The 23,559-nt window shown below is 25.7% G+C and overlaps 1 protein-coding gene across 2 annotated transcripts in view; it reads left to right on the forward strand.

The window, feature by feature from the left end:
• The first annotated feature begins 7,213 nt into the window (after positions 1-7,213).
• The window catches only part of LOC129965886 (neuroligin-4, X-linked-like), a 218,892-nt gene continuing 202,546 nt past the window's right edge, over positions 7,214-23,559 (forward strand). For both annotated transcript variants that reach the window (XM_056080146.1, XM_056080145.1), the window contains exon 1: positions 7,214-8,543. In XM_056080146.1, the coding sequence (XP_055936121.1) occupies positions 8,057-8,543 (487 nt within the window). In that variant the 5' untranslated portion in view covers positions 7,214-8,056. The remainder of the gene's footprint in view (positions 8,544-23,559) is intronic.

Consider the following 23,559-nt stretch of genomic DNA (forward strand, 5'->3'; position numbering starts at 1 on the left):
TTCAATGTTTGAAATTACATTTTAATTGTATTTTATGTAGAATAGTATTCTATAATGGTTTCAAACAAAGAAATGTTGAATTATTTCTAACACATTTGTAAAACAAATTTAAAAACCAAATATTTTTTTGTTAAATTCCAAAGGCCTTTATAAAAATGCAGATATTTCTACAAAATTGTTATCCAGGTAGATAATAATATTATACAAAAGATTTGCTATGGATTTCCTCCTGTTAAATATATGTAAGTTTTTATATTTTTTTGTAATAAAATACTAAAAAATTCTGAAAAATGTATTAATTTTTACTTTGTATATATTAAAAAGTATTACACACCTTAGAGTAATTCTGTAGCAAATTTATAAAGAATATATTTTAAAATATTTGCAAAAAATTTCATACCGCTAATTCAATTTTTAAAAATAGTACTCAAGCAAAAATACAACGAAGAGAAAAATGAATTTAAAATTTCATTCATCTATACCATGAAATAAAACCATACAATTTGCTTATAACTTTTTCAAGAAGTTAAGTAATTCATTTTGAATTATTTCAAATAAAAAAGTTAAAAACAGTTTTGGCATGAAATATTCTACCTGTTTGATGAAAATGTAAAGAAAAAACCTGCGAATGATTGAAATATCAAAAATCTTAAATGTAACCATTTAACAAATAAATGCATATCTCAGAGTCGATTAAATGAATGTTTCTCCTACAAACAAAAATTAACAACATACATAAAATAGGAATACTTTTATTTTCAATGTTTTAGAAGCCTTAGTGAGTCAAAATTGTAAACGATTTGAAACTAAAAAAGGACTTCTAATTTAAATTTTTTATTCTTATAAGGAAAATGGAATGCAGACAAAACTAAGTGCCTATTTCATTTCTGTTTAACTATATGAGATTGAGAGTGATAGAAAAATGTAATATTTCATTTTTTTTTATCTAGCTCTGTTTTAGCCGACGATCTAAAAAGTGAGTGTTGCAATATTGTTTTCTCTCCTCTCTTGATTAAAAATCTTTCAATAGCTTAATAAAAAATGCAGGTAAAGCTCTAAACTTTTACAGACAAATTCAGAAATTTATCATACAAATCCATAAAAAAAAATTTCGATTTTTTAATAATTTTTTTGATATTTTATCGCGTTAAGTAAACAAGTTGTTCTTTATTGTAAAACATCCTTTTGTAGAAAAGACAATTGTAATCATTTACATTAAAAATGAACTTCCAATGTTTATTTTGATCTTTAAAATAGTTTTGAAACTTTAATTTTGAAATGTGTTTATTCCATTAAAGAATGAAAAACGTTTTTTTTGTCTCATATTTTATAAGAACATAAAAATATTTTTTGAATACCTTATTGATGTTTATAAAATGTTAAAGAGGTGGCAATATTGTATGAGGATTATCTTAAGAATTAAAAGGCGCAGTTTACAGAATAAATATTTAATTAATATTAAAGGTTGAGAACATTTCTTATGCGATATCAATTACAAGTTGCGAAACTAATAACAACAAATTGCAGTTGCCACACCGTATCTATGAATGCAGAAATAATAAAATTATACATAAATGAGAACCCTACATTGTAATATGATTATATTTATGAATATACAGATAATTTATATGAATAAAAAATTGGAAGCTTAAATTTTATTATTTTTTGTAATTATTAAAATAAGAGGTGATATAAAATTGGCAAAATATAATTCTATTTTTTTCTAATACAATTTTTAATAGATAAAAAGAAAATTTTAAAATAAATTGAAGCTTAAATATTACTAATACCTTACAAAATTTAAATGTTATTTTCAATTTATTCTCTAAAATCTACAGAAATCTTCATTAGACAAAATACCTGACAACATGGCACCGATGCATTCATAATATTATCTTGAATTCAGAATATGATACATCACTGTAGACATATTTATTATAGCATATTGTGCTCACAGGACCTCTTGTCTTAAAATGTTGATAACGAGAACTCAATTCTTACTACAATCAATGTGCATATCAAAAATTATCTTGGAAATTGGAAATTCAATTCCAGTAGCAAACTTTCAAATTCTAGAAAAATTAAATTGTATGTGCTTTCCATCAGCAAACTTAAGAGCTTAATGGTGAACCACACATTAAATAATAAAATGATTTAAATTAATTCCTATTATTTTAAATATTTTAATTTAATTCATTAATTGCTATTGACTAAATAATAATTTAAATCTAAAGCATGAAAAGATTTTACAAATTCATTGTACGATAAGTATTTTGCTAATAATAAACATGGGACAAAATATAATCTTAATGGTCTGTATGGATTTAGAAAGCATATAATTCTCGAACATTAGTTTGTAATAGATATATTTACTATTACTTATTCCGACTATTAAAATAATGGGAATATGCTAATAAATCCCAATTAATGCTGAAATGCTTAAAGATTCCATATGGGTGCATTTTGATTGACAAAAGTTGATTACAATTGAAATGAACGAAAAGCATAAATTTAGTTTACAAATTCACTGTCTCAAATCCGTTTTTGACGTGAGTAGTTCAGCTTGTTTTAAAGTTCATTCCAATCGTTAATCAACGTCTAGACAACCAATTTAAGAAATACACGTCCTAGACTTGCATTGAATTAAATAACACCTACAAGAGGAAAACATGTATGTTTTGCTGCAAAAACGTCGAGAATAATGTGTTGTTTGATTTGCGCATATATATATTCGATTATTTACAGCAAAATTTAGAGTGCTGCTTTTGAAAAATGTTTTCTAGCTATGTCGTTAGTAAAACGTTGTGAGAGATTGTACAAGTCCAGCATATAAAACTTTTGACTTAATGAAAGACTATAAATAAATTGACAAAGAGACAGAAATTGTCATACGAAAAATAGAACTAATTTCTTAATAATTGTAAAAATATTTTTTAATCTTAAAATTTCGAAGTATTTCTTCCAGTTTTATTAAGCAATATGTCTGTTCTAATCATTACATGATGCGTTTATTAACATTTTATTATTTTATCCAATGTCTATAGTTTTATTTAGTAAATGATAAAATAATTCTAATTCTCTTGATCACTCTCGAGGACCAAGATGGAAACAAACAGGCCCATAGTTATATTTCTTTACATTTATATGTATCCATAAATATCTTTTTAATGGCGAATTTCCTTGTAACCATTAACCAAATCATTTCATATTAGATTGTTTTTGTCTGCATTGTCATATTATAATAATAAGTGCTATAATCATAAAACTCATGTGTTGTTGTTGTTTTTAAAATCATAATATTCTGCATATTATTACACAATCTAATTTTATTATACTATTTCAAATTAGAAAACAGTAATAAACTGCTTCATATTATTATCATTTTTATATTTTTATAATTTTTTTTTAAATTTTGTATTTATTTCTGCTTTATCATATGTAAATATAGTGGTGTTTATTGAAATCCCTTGACAAGTATATCAAACTCTTCAGTGACCAGAATATGTATGGATACAAGGGTAGGTTTTTTTTTCTGTAATGCTAGAACTGTTTCAGCAATTATTCCAATTATTTCAAAAGGCGGGGTTGCTGTTTTGTGTTTCTTTTTTCGAAGATGACAATGGTATCATTCAGATATTGTGTAGACTTAGGTAGCGGAGGCTTTCAGAACAGAAATCTGATTTGTATGTAAGTTCAATCTGGTGAGTATGCGGCCCTCTGAAGCTAAAAATTTGGTTTCAAGGATTATTTTGCAGACACCTACCTGATGATGCATTGTCAAAACTTGGTGAGCGTGGTATCAAGTTCAGAAGTTGACATTTTCATCTGATCTCAATTCAAAATTGCGAGGTTCATAAAAATTGCTCTTATTTTGCATGAAATGCTAGAAACATGCAACGGAATTTGTTAATGAGTGTGAAGATTTGTGCAAACCAACTACGGCGGTTACTCGTGCTTGCAAAATTCTTCAAGTGGAAATACAATGCATTCACAGTATATGCAAAGGCCATTCAACATCCACTGTCGTTCGAGCAATGAACATCAAAGCAAATGTTTCCTGCCCTTAATTATCATCATAAACTATTTTCTACTGCAGGTTAACTTAAAAGGATAATTTTTCAGGGCATTACTCACAACTCTTCACAATGCTGTATACAGAATGTCAACATACAGAATATAAAACATATATTTTCTTCAAATATGCGTATTTGTTATCTGTAACTTCTTCAATCTTTTGCAGATGATTTGATTTGAGATATAGTTTCTGTTTAAGAGCGGATATACGTATCACTTCACAATACAACACCAGTTTCCGAAATATGTAATTGTAATGAATCAATACTTTACCTGTAGATATTTTTAAATGCAGCAGAAGTATTGCATTTTTCATTTATAAAACAGTTTTAAAAGTAACAACTGATCTACTAAAAGTTTCATGATGAACTCTTCTTTTGAAGAAGCAATGCTTCACAACTCTTTGTGTAGAAAGAAGATGTTGCGCATGTTAGTAAATAGGTAAATTGACTGATCCACACTGGGACTTTCTCCTCAAGAGGATAAAATATAAAGTAAAGCTATACTTCGAAAATCAGAAGAGCATACTCAGGAGAGCATGTGTACGGATTTTGAGTTAAATTATCCGTTTTTTCCTAAAAAAAGATCAAAATAACTCATATTTAATTTCGTTCAGCACGATATTTTGCACTCACTTCAAAGATATATTTATTAGGAAGCGACTTTGTCGGAGTATATTAGGTTATTCAGTTTTGATATATTTTATGATAGATATTATATTATGCAGAAGTTTTTCATCTTTCCTTAACTGTCCTTGTACCATTATTATATACTGTGTCAGAGAACAATATTGGTACTGTTATCTGCGTAAGACTAAAAAATATTAAATATTTTAATTTTATTTAATATTTTCATGCTTTCATTAAACTTTGCCTTTGTCTCAGTAAACAATATTACTATTTTAAAATACTCCCTCTCTGTCTCTTTATATATGTATGTATATATATATAACTTAAACTATATAGTTCTTGTATGTCCTAAAGTATTTTGTAACAATATGTATAGTATATTTTACAATATACGAATTCTAAAGTTTTTTTTTTTTTTTTTAAAGAGTTCGGATAGTTATATTTCTTTCAGATAGATGTCGCTGTAATTTAAATGTTATTATCATTTTGGTTTCTTTCCATGTTGAGATATATTTTTTTTTAAAGCTAATTTAAAGAATATTTTTGTTTTGTTATGTTTTTTGACAATACATATGCTATCGTCTTCTAATACTCTTTTATTTAACATTATACATAGTCATGCTGAGTTTATTACATAAAGTAGTTACTTCAGAAGGTCGAATGGAGATATTTTTTGAACGTAGGCCTTTGTTAACTATTTTATTTAAAATAAAAGGGACAAATTAAAGGTAAAAAAAAATCTGCCGGAATTATTAAAATTATTTTCAGACTCTGTATAAACAAGCAAAAATGGAATTTTATTCTTGGAAATGTAATAAAATCATTGAAGAAATACGTAGCATATATTGAGATTTAATTAATAAATATTTAAAGTAAATGCTCAGCAGGTAATATTTTTGTCTTCAAGACATTACAGATTAATACGTTAAGTACTTAAAAGCGACTTAACTGAAAAAGTAATAACTTGATTATTTTTCGATTATGATACATTTCTCATATAATTATTTATTTTCTTCACATATTCATTTGTATATAAAAGATGCAAAAGTAATTCCTCCAATTATTACAGAATAAAAAATAATTTTATTAAGTGCCTTAGGAATAAAAATTTCGCTGGGTTCATATTTAAGGAACTTTAAAGTGGGTTCAACTATATATGAAATGCAATAATTTTTCCCTTTGTCTGTTATTTTTCTCATATGTGTATAACTCAAGGTAAATACACAATAGCAAACGTTTGCATGCTACCGAGCTGTAGTAATAAGTCTGGATACTTTCGCTTACTCATTTGGAGATAGTAAATAATAATTCTCAGAGGTGAATAATCAATAATTTGAGTTCTGTGTTTTATTACTGGCTTCCACTGAGACCAGAGATACTTAGGTTTTACATATTTTTTGGTAATTTGACAGAACTAAACTTCCTGATTCTGTTTAGACGTTTTGAAATATTCTAACAGACTTCGATTTCTAGCCGAAGGATTTATTAAGTCTGTTAGTTGTTTTTCAGGTCTCAAAAATTAAGAAAATTATAATAATTCTATTATAATTTGGGTATCATTAAAAAATGAATGTACACGTTAGAGTTTTAAAATCAAAGTATAATAATATAATATAGCAATCAGAAATGTGACTCCCTCTAAACATAGCAAATAATTTAGATATTTGAGATATCCTTTCATCTCATGTTCTAAAAGATTTTACAATTCATTTACAATTTATGCAATAAAACTGGATATGATAACTATTAAATTCAATAACATAATATCTTTCTATATTATATAAATCTTAAAAAAACTATTCATTTTATGTAAAAATGGAAGAAAAAATTTTTTTTCATTCATTAGTGCTGGTAAACAAAATTTTTCATTGTTATTCGATGCCTCAAATACAAAATAAAAGCTTATGGATGTGACAAAATATTTAAACTCAAATATGTCGAAACTTAAGTTTTAATTTTCCAAAATTAACTGTTAAAAATCAAGTAAAATCCCCATACGTCTAAAGACCTAAACAGTTTTGAATTCGGTGATTTATATTCAAAAAAATATTGTTTGTCAGTAATGTAAAGGACATAAAATAATTTGTCAATTGGTAAACAAATAGAATTTTTTTAACATCGGAAATTTCATTTAATATGTTGTTGGTAAATTCCAACAAGTTAAAAATTATATATTTCAACTTATTATGAGGCAAAAACTTTATTAGTTTCGATTCTAAAATCAGATTTTCTACTGCTTTATTTAATCTGCGCTGCATGCATTCTTTTTCTTTCATTATAGTAAAAAAAACAAATGCATAACGAAGCAAAAGCTATAAAAATCAAAAAGAAACATTAACCCCTTTCTCCACCCATTGAAATCGATGCTCTATGGACAGTCAAGTTGAGATCGTCCGAAAGCTAAAATTTCCTGATAGGGGGCGCGGTCTGATCCAGTCTCCACAAACCTGATCATTCGTGGAAAACTCCCAACTCGGCAGTTCTCTTTTTCTCCCATCCTCATCCGAGACTGCGCAGAGGGAACTTGAGGAGGGAGACTGTAGGAGGCGAGCACATGCCTCAGATGATTCCGAGGGAAGCCAACAGTAGTCAACTCTGCCACTTCGTTTTACAGCTTTTCTGGATTGTGTCCTAGCAATGGAAATTTTTATTCAACATGTTTCGATATCGATTCTTACCATTCTGTCATCGATGGTGTGACAGAAATTTACAGCACTGATGCACAGATCATTTTTTTTCGTTCAGTGTATTTCACTTGTTTGCTTCATGTCTTGCTAGAAGTTAAAATTTCAAATCTGAAATTTTAGTTTTTGGAAGTTAATTGGAATTACTGACATTTGATTGTTACGTGCTTATATTAGAATTTGGTTTGTGATGATGTGATGTAATTTATCTCGATTTCTTTTTCTCAAGTATATCTTGATGGTTGAAACAATGCCGAATCGTATGTATAGCAACAAATGAAGAATTTACTGCTGAATAAATATGATTTAAAAAAAATAATTTTAGAATTTCATTAAAAAACTAATTTTGGAAGAAAACTGTTAATTGTTGTTGTTGTTCGTATTATTAAAATTGTAAAACATTAAAAAGCAGCATCCGGTAATGATTTATTAATTCATTGTTTTTTTGAATCTGAAAAATAAATTCGTTAAAAATCGATATGAAGTTCCTCATAATAAACTTCGAATCAATCTGATATTCAAATGCTTTTAAATATAATTGGAAGCTGAATTTGCATTCGTCATAAGAATATTGCCATTCAGTTATTTCGTTAATATTTCCAAATAAATAATTTGGAGAGTTGTGTGTGCTAAGAAAAAAAACAGTAAAAAAATATTTTATACATTTTAATGAGCAGTAAAATATTTGTAATCATGGATAACTTCAGTAATTCAAGATTCCTTCTGAAGCCGGTGTTATTATTTGTGTTTTTTGGAATATTGTTTTCCAAAGGATTATTAGGTGCTGTGACTGAGACTCAACGACCAAGTAGTAGAGTTGTTTCAACCAAATATGGATCATTAAGAGGAGTTATTGTAACTTTGTCCAATAGGCATTTGCAACCAGTTGAAAAATTCCTTGGTGTCCCATATGCTGGAGTACCCACTGGTTCATTGAGATTTATGCCACCGGTAACGCCACCTCATTGGAAAGGTGTAAGATCGGCAGATCATTTGGGTCCAGTTTGTCCCCAAAAGTTACCAAATATTTCCAACGAGACAGAAGCCCTAAAAAGAATGCCTGCTGGAAGACTCGATTACTTGAAGAGACTCTTACCTTTCCTCACCAACCAAAGTGAAGATTGTTTGTACTTGAATATATATGCACCAGCAAGTGGTAAGCTTTCTATCATATTTAGTTATTTTATTTTTAATTAAGGTATTTGAATTGATGCAACTTGGATAAAAAATGCTTGTTGTAAAGATAATTGATTTTTCTTCTATGTACAATTATGTGAAAAACAATCATTTAGTTTTTTGAGTTTCTGATACATATTTTGATAGCAACAGCCTAAAAGTTCAATTTTATGACACTGAAATGTTGAATCAATTTTTTTGAAAATAATACTAAGCGCTTCTAAAATATTTAAAAAGTGTAACAATGAGGTTCATTTATTTTACCAATATCATTTTTTAAATTATGATAATATTATTTGACATGAACATTACAATAATAATTTGAAAGTTAATTAACCCCTTGCCTGCCGCGGACGTATATATATATATATGTCTCCCTAAGTAAATGTGTTAACTGCCTCTGGCGTATATATACATCTCGCAACTATATACGTAGCAGTGGGGGCTGAATTTCGCAAGTTATCCTCGGCAAGTAGGGGGTTAATATTTTACTTACAATTGAGTTGCAGTATACAAAAATTTTTTCGATATTATACAATTAATAGCTGCGCGTTTCTTGTGTTGGGTATCTTTAAAAGACTATACTGTGCTACATTTTCATGTAATAATTTTGGTCCCAATGTGGAAAAAATATTCTTAACCAGTTAACTGGAGAATTTATATTCAAAAATCCTTCGAGTCCGTTATACTTTAAAGTCAAGAGGCCACGAATATACATGATGAAAGTAATACAACTGGTTGCATTGTAAATTTTCCAAAAAAATGATATTGCAAATAAGATTTTACTTTTATTGGATGAAAATAATACATCAACCACACCAAAATGAAGATTTTAGTCAGTGCATGCATACGCCGAATGCATTTAATTAGTTAAATACTGTACTTTGTGAAGATTAATAAAGTTAGAGCAAATTCTAAAATGCATAGACTTTCATATTAAAATCTAGTCGCTTATGTTATAAGAAGTACTTGCATTTTGTTTAAAATGCATAAAACAATTGTTTCAACTTTAATCCAAAAACGTAATAATAAAATCGAAAAAATTCTAAAAATATAATAATTATGTTATCTCAATTTTATTGGATACAAGAAAAAGATTAAGGAAATATTTTTTCTTGAAAAGCAAAGTATTCAAAAGTACCTCTATTACACTGGTAGTAAGTAGTATTAAATACGAAATGTTTAACGCCTACAACACTTTACATTTACGAATTTATACTTTGTTCTAAACTAAACTTGAATCCCAATTCAATTACCGAATCATTAACATCTTTTTAAGGATACTCCTAAATGCTCGATTCTCTCTAAAATGGTAATGGTACGTACAAATGTATGTAGTTTTTTTTAAAGGAGATTTTAATTAGTTTTTAAAACAAAAATTTAATCAAGATATAAATATTTGTCAAAGAATTTTATTCATTATTTGAGTTTGAGAAAATTGCTTGCTTTATTAGAATTAATTATTTTAAAAAATGAGGGTTTTAATGACAGTAAAAATGATGGCTTTATATACAATAAGATTTGCTAAAAGAATAATTTTATTAATGTCAGTATAATCTTTTATTCAAAATTGAAAGGAAACCAGTAAATATAATTTTACACATATTTTAATAAATATTGATAAAACATATTTATGTATAAAGGGATTGGTGGTCTGATTTTGGCAATTCTTCTAAAAGTTCTCTATTAATTGTAAATTATCATCACTAAACTGTCAACACTGGTTATGAAATGGTTGATAACATCGCCAGTCAAAATATCATAAATTAGAAAATTTCTTAAGATCGATTTCTTTCAGCAAAAATTCGATTTTTTTTTTCTTTATTGTTCTTGAGACAAAGATAAAAAGATACATTCTACGAAAGAGTAAAATATTTTAGTTCGCCAAAATAAAATAACTCATGTTATTAATTTATCCATTTCTGATAATAATTTTTGGAATAAATAAAAATATTCTTTAAAATATTTACATTAAATTCATTTTTGATAAAGAAGGCCTAAATAAAATGCATATTAGCAATTAATAAAAACATTTTTTTCATAAAAAATTATCCTTTGTAGAGGAAAAATATAATAACAATAAATATTTATAAATTTGTTTGTGAGATGAAAAATGAAAATTTGAAGTTTTATTCTTTTTCTTTAAAAATAAGAAAGAAATTCGATTGAACGAAATTATATTATCCATTTTGCCTTTTGATTAATCCTCAAAGCAATTTTCTCAAATCTTACTAAAATAAATAGAATTTCAATAAAAGTTTAAAATAAATCTAATTAATATGTGAAAATGTTATCAAAACTGGTTTAATTCTTTATTGAAAGAGGAATGAGTAAATTATCTTTGAAATTTGTATGTTTCAAAATGAATTCAATAAATAATTAATTTCAGTCCATTTATTTTTTTAAATATACAAGAATTAAAAAAAGAGAGATCTAAGAACTCATTTTCGAAAAAATTGGATTTTTTTTTCGCAAATGAGGGAAACTTGTTTTGCAAATGAATTAATGATTTTTATCATGATATAATTTCTATCATTTTCTAAATTAGTTTTCAATAATTTCAGAAAAAAATATTTTTTTTTTCTAATTATAATTTACGTTAGCTTCGATTCAAAACAGAATGTGTGTTAAATTTTCTGATTAAGGTATAGGAGTTCACTCTAATTTTTTGGTTTCAAATATTTACTGAATCAAGATAAAATTATTTCAAAATAAACCTATAAATGAAAATAAAAAATTAATAAATTAAGATTTTGATTCTTTTAATGTATTTGCGTAGAAGTCTTTTTAGAATTCCATCATATTCACTTCTTTGAAATTGTTTTTATACATTTTTCAGGTATAGTTTCGAATTTGCCTAAAAACGTCTTTAATAAATAAATTTAAAAAATACCACATCAACTATAAAGATAATAAATTTGTGCACATTGATGTGTTCCTTTTATTTGGATTTTTTTATAATTCACTTAATAAAACTTCTTCATGTATTTTGCATTTATAATATGCGAGACAATCAAACATATTTTGCATATATGAAAGATTTATCAGAATTATAAAGTTATTAAGTTATATATGCACTAATAATTCGTTATAATTAATTCTATAGTTGTTAATTTTCAAAATTTTAACAATGTTTTAAATCTTTTTTAAGAGCAAATTTGTGAATCTAAAAAAATATTTGGAATCCATTAAAGTTTTCTTTCTTATTTTGAAAAATGTGCAGCGGGGGAACGTGGATCTCTCTTTTATATTGTTTCTTAAATTTATTATTCAACGAGTCAAATTATCAGAAATATTTTTGGAATTCAAGATGTGATGTACACTTATGTCTTCTATAAATAACTGTTTGCTTATAGTAAGTATTTATTTATAATTTTTCAATTTTTTTTGTAAATGTCTTAATATTTTTATATATATTCCTTTTTTGCAAAGCATTCTACTGTTTACAAAGCAACAATAAAAAATGAGATTGATATTTCGCAGGCTTTGCTGCAGTGGTAGTTAAATAATAAATTCTATGAGAATATTTCGAAAAATTTAATTAAATTATTAATGAATTATTCATCAAAATTATCATCATATAAATATATGGAAACTAATTAATGAGACTTGAAAAAACCTTTTATACTTTTTCCTTATTTTCAATAATAAAAATAAGTATTTTATAATTTTTCCATTTTATGATTCTGTATTAATTATAACATGCATTTTTTTGTAGAAATCTGATTGAAAAGTATTATGTGCACTTTAGTTAGTTTAAAACACTAATAAAGAAAATATTATCAGCACAATTTGTTTAAGAAAACTTTCGGAATGCTATATGATAGAAAAGAAAATCTAAAAATTTATTCCGTAATAATAAAGTAAAAGAATTTTTTTTCCATGGTCACGATCTTCTCTAACATTCTCTTGATCATAAAACTTTCAATCATTGTATTGTAATTATGTCTCAAAGTATGTAACATATTAAACGGGAAAATTTTCAAATAATTATTTGTTATGCATTTTGGAGTGATATTTAATGATGTAAAGGTAAAATTAAGGTTGACATTGATTTGGAGGAATAATTGAAAAGAAATAAAAAAAAATGTATAAAATAGAGATTATTTACAAAAATCATGAAACTTCCAATGAATTTTATTTTTATTTTTCCAGACAAATAAATATTTTTAAATAATAAATATTTATTTTATAATATAAGTTTCTAATCATTACCGATATCGATAGAAACAGTTTTGTGAAAAGCAAGCATAGAATTATCAAAATAATCTAATTGCATGTATTTTTTGATTTCGCATTAAGTTAAATAGTAATTAGTCCATTTTGAAACTTTTGAAATTTGATTTGTCTTTTTATGTTCAACAAGTATAAAATAAATAAAGTCGTAAAATAAATTCTCTTCCAGCACATTTTTTTTTCTTTTACTCATAAGTACCTCGCATATTATCATAAATTTTATTTTTCCTAATAAAATAAGTATATTAATAGGCGGATTTGCCGAAAGGATATTAATTCCTATTGATTATATTTTGAAGTAGTCGATAAAAATTTTAGAAACCAAAATAATTACGAATGACTTATATATGTATATTTTATATGTTATTATGACAAGAAAAGCAATTTTTATAGCGCATTAACTTTTGTAGTTATTTGAAATCCTGATAAAAATGGAGGAGTTATAGGATTTCTTTAATTACTCAGGATTAATTTAAATATATAGAAAAATACATTGTTTAAAATTAGTCTTATTCTTGGGTTTTTGGAATTTAATATAAAATTAATATATAATTTAATTTATATTAGTATTGAGATAGATTAACTACTAAATGTTCTTAAAAGGATATTTTTTTAAGATGAACTAATTGTTCTTACGAATCTCATACGAGGAAAATATTTTTGATGAGAATTTTAAAATTAACACTCAATTTAGGAATATGTAACAATGGTTTTTTTTTTTCTTCTTTATTATTTGATATATTTTTCTTATAATGATTATAATTTTTGAAAAAAATATTGCTAGGCATATAACAATGCTTATTTGCAGTTTCACTTTATTTATACTCCAACAAGAAATTGTTACATCTATGCAGTTATAAATCTATTAATAATCGGATTCATAATTTTAATATATTATATGAGACTAATATTTTTTTAAATTTAAATTACACCTTTTGATTCAAAAGTCTTATAAACAGTTCTACACATACTTATTACTCAGTTTCTGCACATTTAGAAACAATGTTATAAATAGCGAGAAAGTGGACATTGCATGAGCAATGTAATATAAAAATAGAGGGACAAGATGAGTAAATGGCGAGAAAGTAAAGAAAATGGAAACAATTTACAAAGTAAAAATTTGTATATTATTCATAATATGGAATGCGTTGTCTATATTCATGAAATTTATATCAAATGAATATTTATTATAAAAGAAATGATCATAGCAGACTGGGTATGCAATCCTCTGTAGCTTCCAACATTCTTTAATTCACCGCTGGGGAAACATAGTTTTGATGCAGTTTAAAGCATTCTTTTAATTTGTATATCTGTCATAGGTAGAAAATTAGCTCCGATCTTATAAATGCTCTTTATACTATATGAAACATTAAAGTTGTAATGTTCATACAATTATATTTTTAATAATACAAATCATTTATTCATATTAAATCTATTTTATATGCAATTTACCAATTTTATATACAATTCAAAACGGATTTCTGTTTTCATCATTTATAAATTATGTTCTCTTTTTTTGTATTTCGAATTCACGAAAATTAATATATTTTTTTTTCTGTTCAATCCTTTAATGACGTCATGGTTATTCAAGACTTTTATGGTTGGTGTCATTATAATTTCACATTGATTTTTTTTTTCTATTTTGAACTGGGTGTCGTAATGTAAACAGCAAGAAGCATAAGAAAAACCATTCTGCAAAAATCTGAAAATTGAAAGAGACGAAAACGTACAACGTAGTAATACTTACGTATATTTTATTGCATTTTAATAAATTAACTTTCCACTTTTAAAAGCAAAGAAATTATTTATTATTCCATAGTAGAAATTGTTTTTAAAAATAATGTATTTCATAGTTACACAATTTATTCTTTTTTCTGATACGTAATTAAATATATTCTCTATGTTTGTGTTTGCTAGTGTAAGTATTTACTGTATAAAAAAATAATTTTTCGTTTTTTTCTTTGAGTTGTTAATCTATTTCTATCTAAACGACTAAAAACTGGAAGAGAAGAGAACACATAACAGCATAATATTATATTTAACTTTTTACTGTTTCAAAAGATGTTCTAAAAGTGGTGGTTCTGTAGAAATTATACAATAAATATTTATTACATTGTTACTTAATTCATACATTTTTATTAATTTGTAATTAAATAAATTCATCTGTTTTTATATTTGTTTGTGCATCCATTTACTATATAAAAACAATAGATTCAACAATGCTTTTTATTATGGCAATTTCGTTTCTATTTATAAAGGAAATAAACACGAGTATTTACAATTCCACAATTTTATTTAAAATAGTTTATAATGTATGTATTTACTTTTCATCCTTTTTTGATATTTTATCTAATTTTTATAATTTAGTTTTAAGCATAAAACAAATAGAATGTAAATATTTCTTTTTATAAAGAAAATAACCATTAAAATAGAAGTCAATACAAATAACGGATTTGTTTGGTAGACACAATGATAAAGTTTTTAAAATTGAATAATAAAAATTAAATTCATGCGATAAAAACTTTTAAATTTGCCAAGTTCACGCTTAAAATATGTAATAGTCTGTCTCAACGTCTTAGTTTTTTTCGCATTAATCGAGCACTTTTGAAGCCATCAATATAATTAAAAGCCATCTGAATTCATTAAAGGTTTTTCCAAAAGAGGGCTTTGACAAGTGACGTTTTCTTGCGATAAAATGCATTAAATATGAAGATCCATAGAGATTTGGAAATACGTTGAGTAGTTACTTAAAACGTATGAATTATTGAAACTTTAACGAGTCTGGACTTTGAGGTCCTTTCACATGTTGACGTTCACTGTCATTTAAATAAAAATACCTCTTCTGAGTTTATATGCAAATCAATGATTTGAATAAAGCGCAAGGCTCCAGTCTGTAGACGGCAATGAATTACGGATTTCATTTAATTCAGAAAAATGCATGAAAAATTTATTTCCTTTTTCAATTAGATGCTGATTTTGCTGAGCCGTCTTTCTCCCAATTGGAAATTGCCCGTGCGGAGATTTACAAAACAAATAATATTTTTACTTTGTGTGTTTTATTTGCATCGGTTCGTAACAGGATTTTCATTAATTTAAGACTTCTGAAAGATGAAAAAAGGCTTGCTGAGCAATGGAAATTCTTTTATTCGTTTCGGTGTTCTATTCTTTAAATTTATCATGTTTGTGAATTATTAATTATTTCTTTTTAACTTAAAATATTTATATTAAAAGTGATAGATTTTCATAAATAAAATATTTGTCTAAGAATTATTTTGAAAGAATTGCTTAATGAAGCGAAGTTCATTTAGAAATTTGAGAACCTGAAAAAAAAAAAAAAAACTGCTCTTCATTTATACTTTTTTATTTAAAAATAGAGATATTCAAATGAAATTCTTAATAAACATAGTTGAAATATTTAATAAAAGTAATCTAGAGCTTATGCCTTTGCGTAAATATGTTTGGCCTTTCCAGGCTTGATTATTTAATATATATCTACCAAATTTGGCCAAATAATTTATAGCTTTAGATTGGTCGTATATTTTGGAAATGGAAGTGTATATTTAGGATTAATCACTTTTTCAAAGTTTAATTAGAATTTTAATTAAAAATTATATAACTAAGTTTTTGTTACTTTCCACAATATTATTGATGTTTTTCGAAAATACTATTGTACAAAAAAATTTCATCTCCATTTTAAAATTTGAAAAATTGCCTTTCAAATGATATGAACTTAAGTTTTATGGAAATTTGTCCTGGAATTCGACAATATTTTAAAACATTCTTTTTTCATAATCTTCAACTATTGTTTCACTGAAATAGGCAAGTCTTTAAATGCCTTATCAAGTATAAAATTGCATGAATTTCTCCCATTGTTGGAAATTAAGTAAGAAAAATTTTGCATAATATTTGTAAGGAATGATAAGTAGAATTTTTCTTACTGAATTAGAAATTAAGTTTATATTACTGTAAAGTCTAACTTGCAATTTAAAATACATCAGGTTTTATTTAACATACTATTAACATTATCATTAACATATTATTAATATTTTATTATAATGTAAGTTTATGACTTCATTAAGAATGCTTATTTATGTTTTAAACAGATCAGCTATAAGATTACTAACACAATGAGGATTTAATATCTATTAAAATTTGACATTTAAAAGTGTTTTTCTAAATGTATTATTGAAATCAAGTTATTCATTTGGTATTTAATTGCACCAATATTATTGGTTTAAAGCACATTTCAAAATACAATCAAATACAAAATCAATATACAAAATCAATCAAATTCAATATACAAAATGCCTAATCAAAATAGAAGAATATTCTAAAATTATTAGTCAAACTTTAAGGGTAGATATACAAAGGCAAACTATTTATGCAATAGAAAATAGGAATATAAATGCAAAGTACTATAAATGCAATGCACTATAGGGAAATAAAGCTATACTACTCATATACTATAGAATAATACACTACAGCAAAATAACAGTCACATGAACTTCAGCTTGAGAAATTTATATAGCTTCAATTGGTAGGCCGAAATGAAATCTACTTTTATGTTCATCTTAATTTACTGACAAATTGATGACCAAACTAATATAAGTACATGAAACAAAAAAAAAATCATAATAAGCTCATGGAATTGGTGTTTTTTTCCTACTGTACATTTTTGAATCCCTTTTTTGACTTATTGAGTAGGCTATTTTGGCGACTTGGAAATATTGGTATACCTGGCAATGTGAAAGTGAACATCGCCACATGCAAACAGATTTCAACAGCTAGTCCTTTCAACATTTACTTTAAGTGTTCTATAGCTTTATTGCCTATATTGTGTCATATTATCTAATGTATATGTCATATGGATTACTGTTAGTAATTTCGCTGATAGGGAACACTGCTGTTACACTATTGTTAATTCGTTGTTTATTAAACACTCGCTATGTATTCAGTATGCATGAATAAATGCGCTACAGGAGTACGCTTACTCAATCGATTTGTAATCTACTAGCAAAAATGACACTGCTATGATTTCGGAACCCATTCTCTGTTGCAAAACGGGCTTACTTCAGAATCAAAATTATTTTGGCTTACTTTTTATTTTATAGTAATCCAATATAATCTAAATAAATAGATTGGCATTTATTATGCTTAACTTAGTATGATCATGTAATAAAGCGTAGGATGAGGTTTAGAACGAAAGGAAAATTATCCTTATTCTTAGGGCATCAATAATAATGCAATCAATTTCATTTCATGCAAAAAAAATATGGTTTAATATTCTTTACAATTCTGCATATGAAATATATTATATTTTCATAATTTCTCAATTATGTGTGGTTATCACACGAATTTAAAGACATATTTCAACCTTGCTTGTATTAAAATAAATCATGGAAATTTTTTAATAGTAATTCTCAGAAAAACTTAAAAAAATCATAAGGAGAAATTCATATCTTTTGAATCTATCTATCTGTTATATATATATATATATATATATATATATATATATATATATATATATATATATATATATATATATATATATATATATATATATATATATATATATAACAAAAGTATTAAAATCAAGTTAATAGAAAAATCAAATAAACCTAAATACTATGAAGTTTTTCCTGTTCCTTTTTTAAGTTTGAATCAGAAATAATTTTTAGTTGCGATTCCGAAACTATTTCACTATTTCGTTTCGTTTTCAAAATATTTCTTACTTTTGATTGGTTACTTAAATATATATATATATATATATATATATATATATATATATATATATATATATATATATATATATATATATATATATATATATATATAGCCGTTATATACATTAGTGTTGAAACCATGACTACCTAATTGCAAACGTTTCAAAATCATAAATCGTTTATATGGTAGTGAATATCTAAATCAATATACGAGTACATGAATTTCATCTTCTAAATAAATTATTTCATGATTAGTATGTATTCTTTCTGTACTACGCATAAAAAGTAATTATAAAAAAAAATAAAAAGGAATATAAAACACAAAAAAATTCCAAACAAATACCAATTGACAAAAGGTATGAATCTATAAAGATATTCCAATTTCCTTTTAAATTCTCAAACGCAATTGCTCTTCAAATGAATTCTACTGCGAATAAAAAGGGGAAAAAATCAGAAAAACATTATAAATTATTTCCGTTTTGAAGATTTTTGGGATTCCTAAGATTTTATACGTTAAAAATCATCACTGCAATTTCACCAGATTAAAAATTTATTGTAAAAGGAAAAATGGCAAATGCTTTCTGGAAATTTAATGCCATAATATTATGATAGGGCATATTATGCTTTTCCTATTTTAAAAATAAGATGCGTATAATATGTCACTCTAACTATAATATATAATGCTTTATTAATGTATATACATATTTAAATGGATGCACATTTCTAATGATGGTTACATTTGTCATTTCTCAACTTTATAGTCATTAATTTCGCTGGAAGTTTCACAACAATGTCTACATAATATATTACAGTTTTGATAAAATCCCTAATAATATTTAAAAATGAATATTTTCTGTTAAATCTTAACTGACGTTTAAAATTAAATGATTTTTATGAGTTATTTTAAATATTTATGATATAGCAAATCTTGGCAATATCAACTCTATAAGAAAAATATTAACTTTTTTTGTGTTTGCTTTTAATACTACAAAATAAAATCAATCCAAAATGAGGCACTGACAGTTTATTTTTTTCATGTTCAATACTTATTTTCTACTCTTCGTTTCGTAAAGAAATTTTAATAATATATATATTGCATTTGTTTACGAATGAAGATTGATAATATTATTTCGAATGTGTAATATTGCTATCTTGTGAAATTTGTCTTATAATAAGGAAAAGAGTTTTGCAGATGGTTCATACTCATTTGCTCATTTGGTGACATCGGCAATAAAAATGAAAGTTCCAGTAAAACTGGACATTTGTTAATAGCTCGATTAGAAATGAAGATATCACATCCCATATATATATATATATATATATATATATATATATATATATATATATATATGAGAAATCTGAGAGACTGAGTTGAAGTATGTATGTTGAGTTCAGATGAAGTAAGTAGTTGAGCGAAACTTTTCTTTTATGTTCCGATATCTTGTTTATTGGAAATACAGATTATGCATACGTGTTCCGCTACATATTGTTTATTGTATTTACTGTTTTTATGTACAGTAAATACAATAAGCAAATGTACAGTAAATACAATACAAGCATCTTTACAGGTTACTCAATCTTTTGAAATTTTTCAAATTCAACCCATGGATAGATGAAGTATGTTTCATGCAAAAATATAAAGTTTACTGCATACGCAAAATTTGAGTACCGAATCCGGATTACCTTCATATAGCATGTTGAAAATATTTCCCTAAAACATTTTTTAAATGAAACTCCTATATATTTTACATTTGCTAACCTCCTACATTTAGATAAACCATGAGAGTATTGGAAATTACAAAAAATTTGTCAATTTTCTAGAATCTGTTTTTAGCAAAATATAAGTGATGCTGTCGAAAAGTCATTATATGTATTCGTTGTGTTAAAGAAATTCAGTAATTAAAATGCACAAGGGCGATTTTAAATGTTTCCTAGAAAGACAAATTAGGAATTAATTATAGAAAACTCAATTAAGTATGTCTAAAGTTATAGTTCATCTTCCTATTCAATTCATGCATTGTAGTAGGATTTGGATCGGGAAGAATCATGATTAAATACATGATTCCATACAGTTGGAAAATAATTAAATATGATAAACGCTCCAATTGTGAAACTTCACGAATGGTCAGCTTAGATAACCAATTAGAGGAGAATTAATAAAGGATCTGTGACAAAAGATCTGCTTAGAATAGCTAAATGATCCCATACCAATATCTAGCGTTCCAGCAATTAATCTATGGATTATATCCGTTCTTGAGGAATAATGATATACATTGAATTTACGTATAATTGGATTTGAATCAATTTTGGAATCTTTAGCATTCAATACGTCTTCTTTATCCATTCGAATTTAATGAGTATTTGATAAATAATCATACAAAATAGAATTGGGCATTATTCTTTTATTTAATTCTAAAATGCAAGTTACTTCTCATACGAAGTAAAAATAATTATTTTAAAGGTATATTTTAAATAATAAGTATTCATTCTTTAAATATCATGAACTCTAAATATTTGTGTAGTACATATTTCTGCCTATATACCTTGTTTTTATCTTCAAATACAATAAACTATCTTAATAATTTCAATAAATATTCTAAAAATATTCTAAAACGTATTAATAATTCACATTTTATGTCTGATATTACAATTATCAATATAATCAATTTACAAGATCAATATAATCAATTATGTCAATTTGCAAGATCGTATATATATATTAAAAATATATGTGTGATTTAGATTCAGTTTTAAGGTATTTATATACCCAAATCGCCGAGAATATATAAGTAATACTAGTAATAAGAACCAGTAAAGTAGAAGAAATCTTTATCAGACTGCAGAAATGTACAGAAATATGCCTAAAACAAAACCAAAAAAATAAATAAATAAGAGAAGACTCACAAATATAGTTTTTTCATTCAGTTAAACATTTTATAAGTCTTAAGTATTTTTTCGATGACATTTTCCCAATTCAATATTTTTCACAATTATTAAAATACTTTCTGTAAAGTCAAGTAAAAAAAATGTTAATTGCAAAGCAGCTACCGTTTGTAAGATTAGACGAGCAAATATATTTCTTAATATTTTGGAACAAAGCCAATATGTTTTTCTTTATCCTAGCCATGGAGTAATTGGACTCCATTTTTTATTAAGCTTATTGCTTAATAAGATATAATATTTTTAAATAATTTTTGAGTAGAACTATCTCAATATTTCTTGAGATTCTAAGACGGATAACTGTTCCTAACATTTTAAGATTTGTTTGTCTTAAAATACAAGTGATCGTTTTTATATTCGCATTTTCCACTATTTAACAAACACGTTGTTGAAAATTTATTATAATATGAAATTTATAAAAGTATAGAAGACACTAAATCAGAATAAAACTTTTTTGTTTAGTTATTACACACATATTCATATTTCATGTCAGCTCAATAACATATAACTCATAATGTTATGCATGCTAAATTACAATTGCGTGTAAAAATATTTAAAATGGTTTGTCAATTCTCTTAAATGGGGGAAAATCATCTTTGAAAGTTAATTTATCATAAAAAAGCTATTTCTAGGCTGAATTATTCTGTTATTTGGAGACTTATATAAACACCAAAAATTTTTATAATTTATCAATACAAAGAAAAATTGTTTTACCAACGAAAAGTGACTACTCCACCCCATCTTAAGGCATTCAGAAAAACTAAATGATCGAAACGCTACGACAGTTAGGTGGGAACAATTGTTGAATCCTAAGGCCATCGCTGGCCACAATGCAGCTCCTCCCATAAGCGATACATCTTATCATTGATGAGAAATAGTCAATTTCATTTCTATGCCACAAGAGTTAAACATCAAACCTGAAACTTCTTATTATTATATGTGATGTGCCCTCCGATGGGACAATGCACCGCCATATAAGAAAATGTGGTTCATATCTTATAATTATTTTATGCAACGATTATGCATATGTACACATTTTAAAAACTTTAAATTTACTACTTTTAGTTCAATATTTAAATTAAATGCAAAATAGCATTTAATTGTAGATAAAGTGAAATTTTTATTGACTTTAAAGTATGTTAAGTTTAAAACTCAGAGGATTAAGGGTGTGTCACGTTAATGCTCTTTGTGTATGTTATAAAATGCAAGACACTATAAAACTTCTTTATAAAGGCAGAAAAGAAAGGTTTTGTTTTCAAGAGATAAAATAAACTTACCGCAAGATAGACTAAAAAAGAAATATCACGAATGTAAGATTATTATCCAGTGACGATTAATACTTTAAAAATTACAGAGATTCTTGTTTTCACCTCTGCACATTGAGCAAGAACTGGAAGTTTTCTTAAGGTGATAATCGTCGCATGCAAATAATGTGCATATCGCATGCTAATAATGAGACATAAATATAATTGAACTTTCGGAAAATGCGATTTATATTTGATATAATTGAACTTTCTTAAGATCCAATTTATAATTGATTACTTTTTTCATCTATTATTCAATTCTATGTTTCTAATAAATAAGAATTAACAACACTTCTCATGATAATATAAATAAACCGGGGACCTCATTAGTCATCAAGATACGCATTTCTGACAAAAATGACAATATATTCAAACATTAGGATTACATTCCTGGAAAAACCTTAAAATTACATTTTCGTTGGTAGCACATGTTATGGAAAAGCTATAAGAAAATGGAGAATTCCATCGACTTGTAGGCAAAGCCTTGTCTCCATTATTTATAATTGTCAAGCGCAGCTACGAATCGATGGAAAAGTTCTATGTCCTATTTGCCAAAAAGGCAGAGGATATAAGGTCACCAGAAAGATTAATCATTACCTTTAACTGCAGTTGTTTTGTGGGACACTGAAAAATATATTGGATATAGTATTTTCTGTCCTTTTAAATCTTGAAGGAGAAAACCACCTATTTCCACATGTATTTCTTTCCGTTTCTTGAAATACATCTTTTGAATTGCTAGTTAATGTTAGAAGCTTTTTACATTAATCATCTAAAAGTTTATATTTGGAATTCC

The sequence above is a fragment of the Argiope bruennichi genome, chromosome 4 (assembly GCF_947563725.1).
Source record: "Argiope bruennichi chromosome 4, qqArgBrue1.1, whole genome shotgun sequence".
NCBI classification, from domain to species: domain Eukaryota; kingdom Metazoa; phylum Arthropoda; class Arachnida; order Araneae; family Araneidae; genus Argiope; species Argiope bruennichi.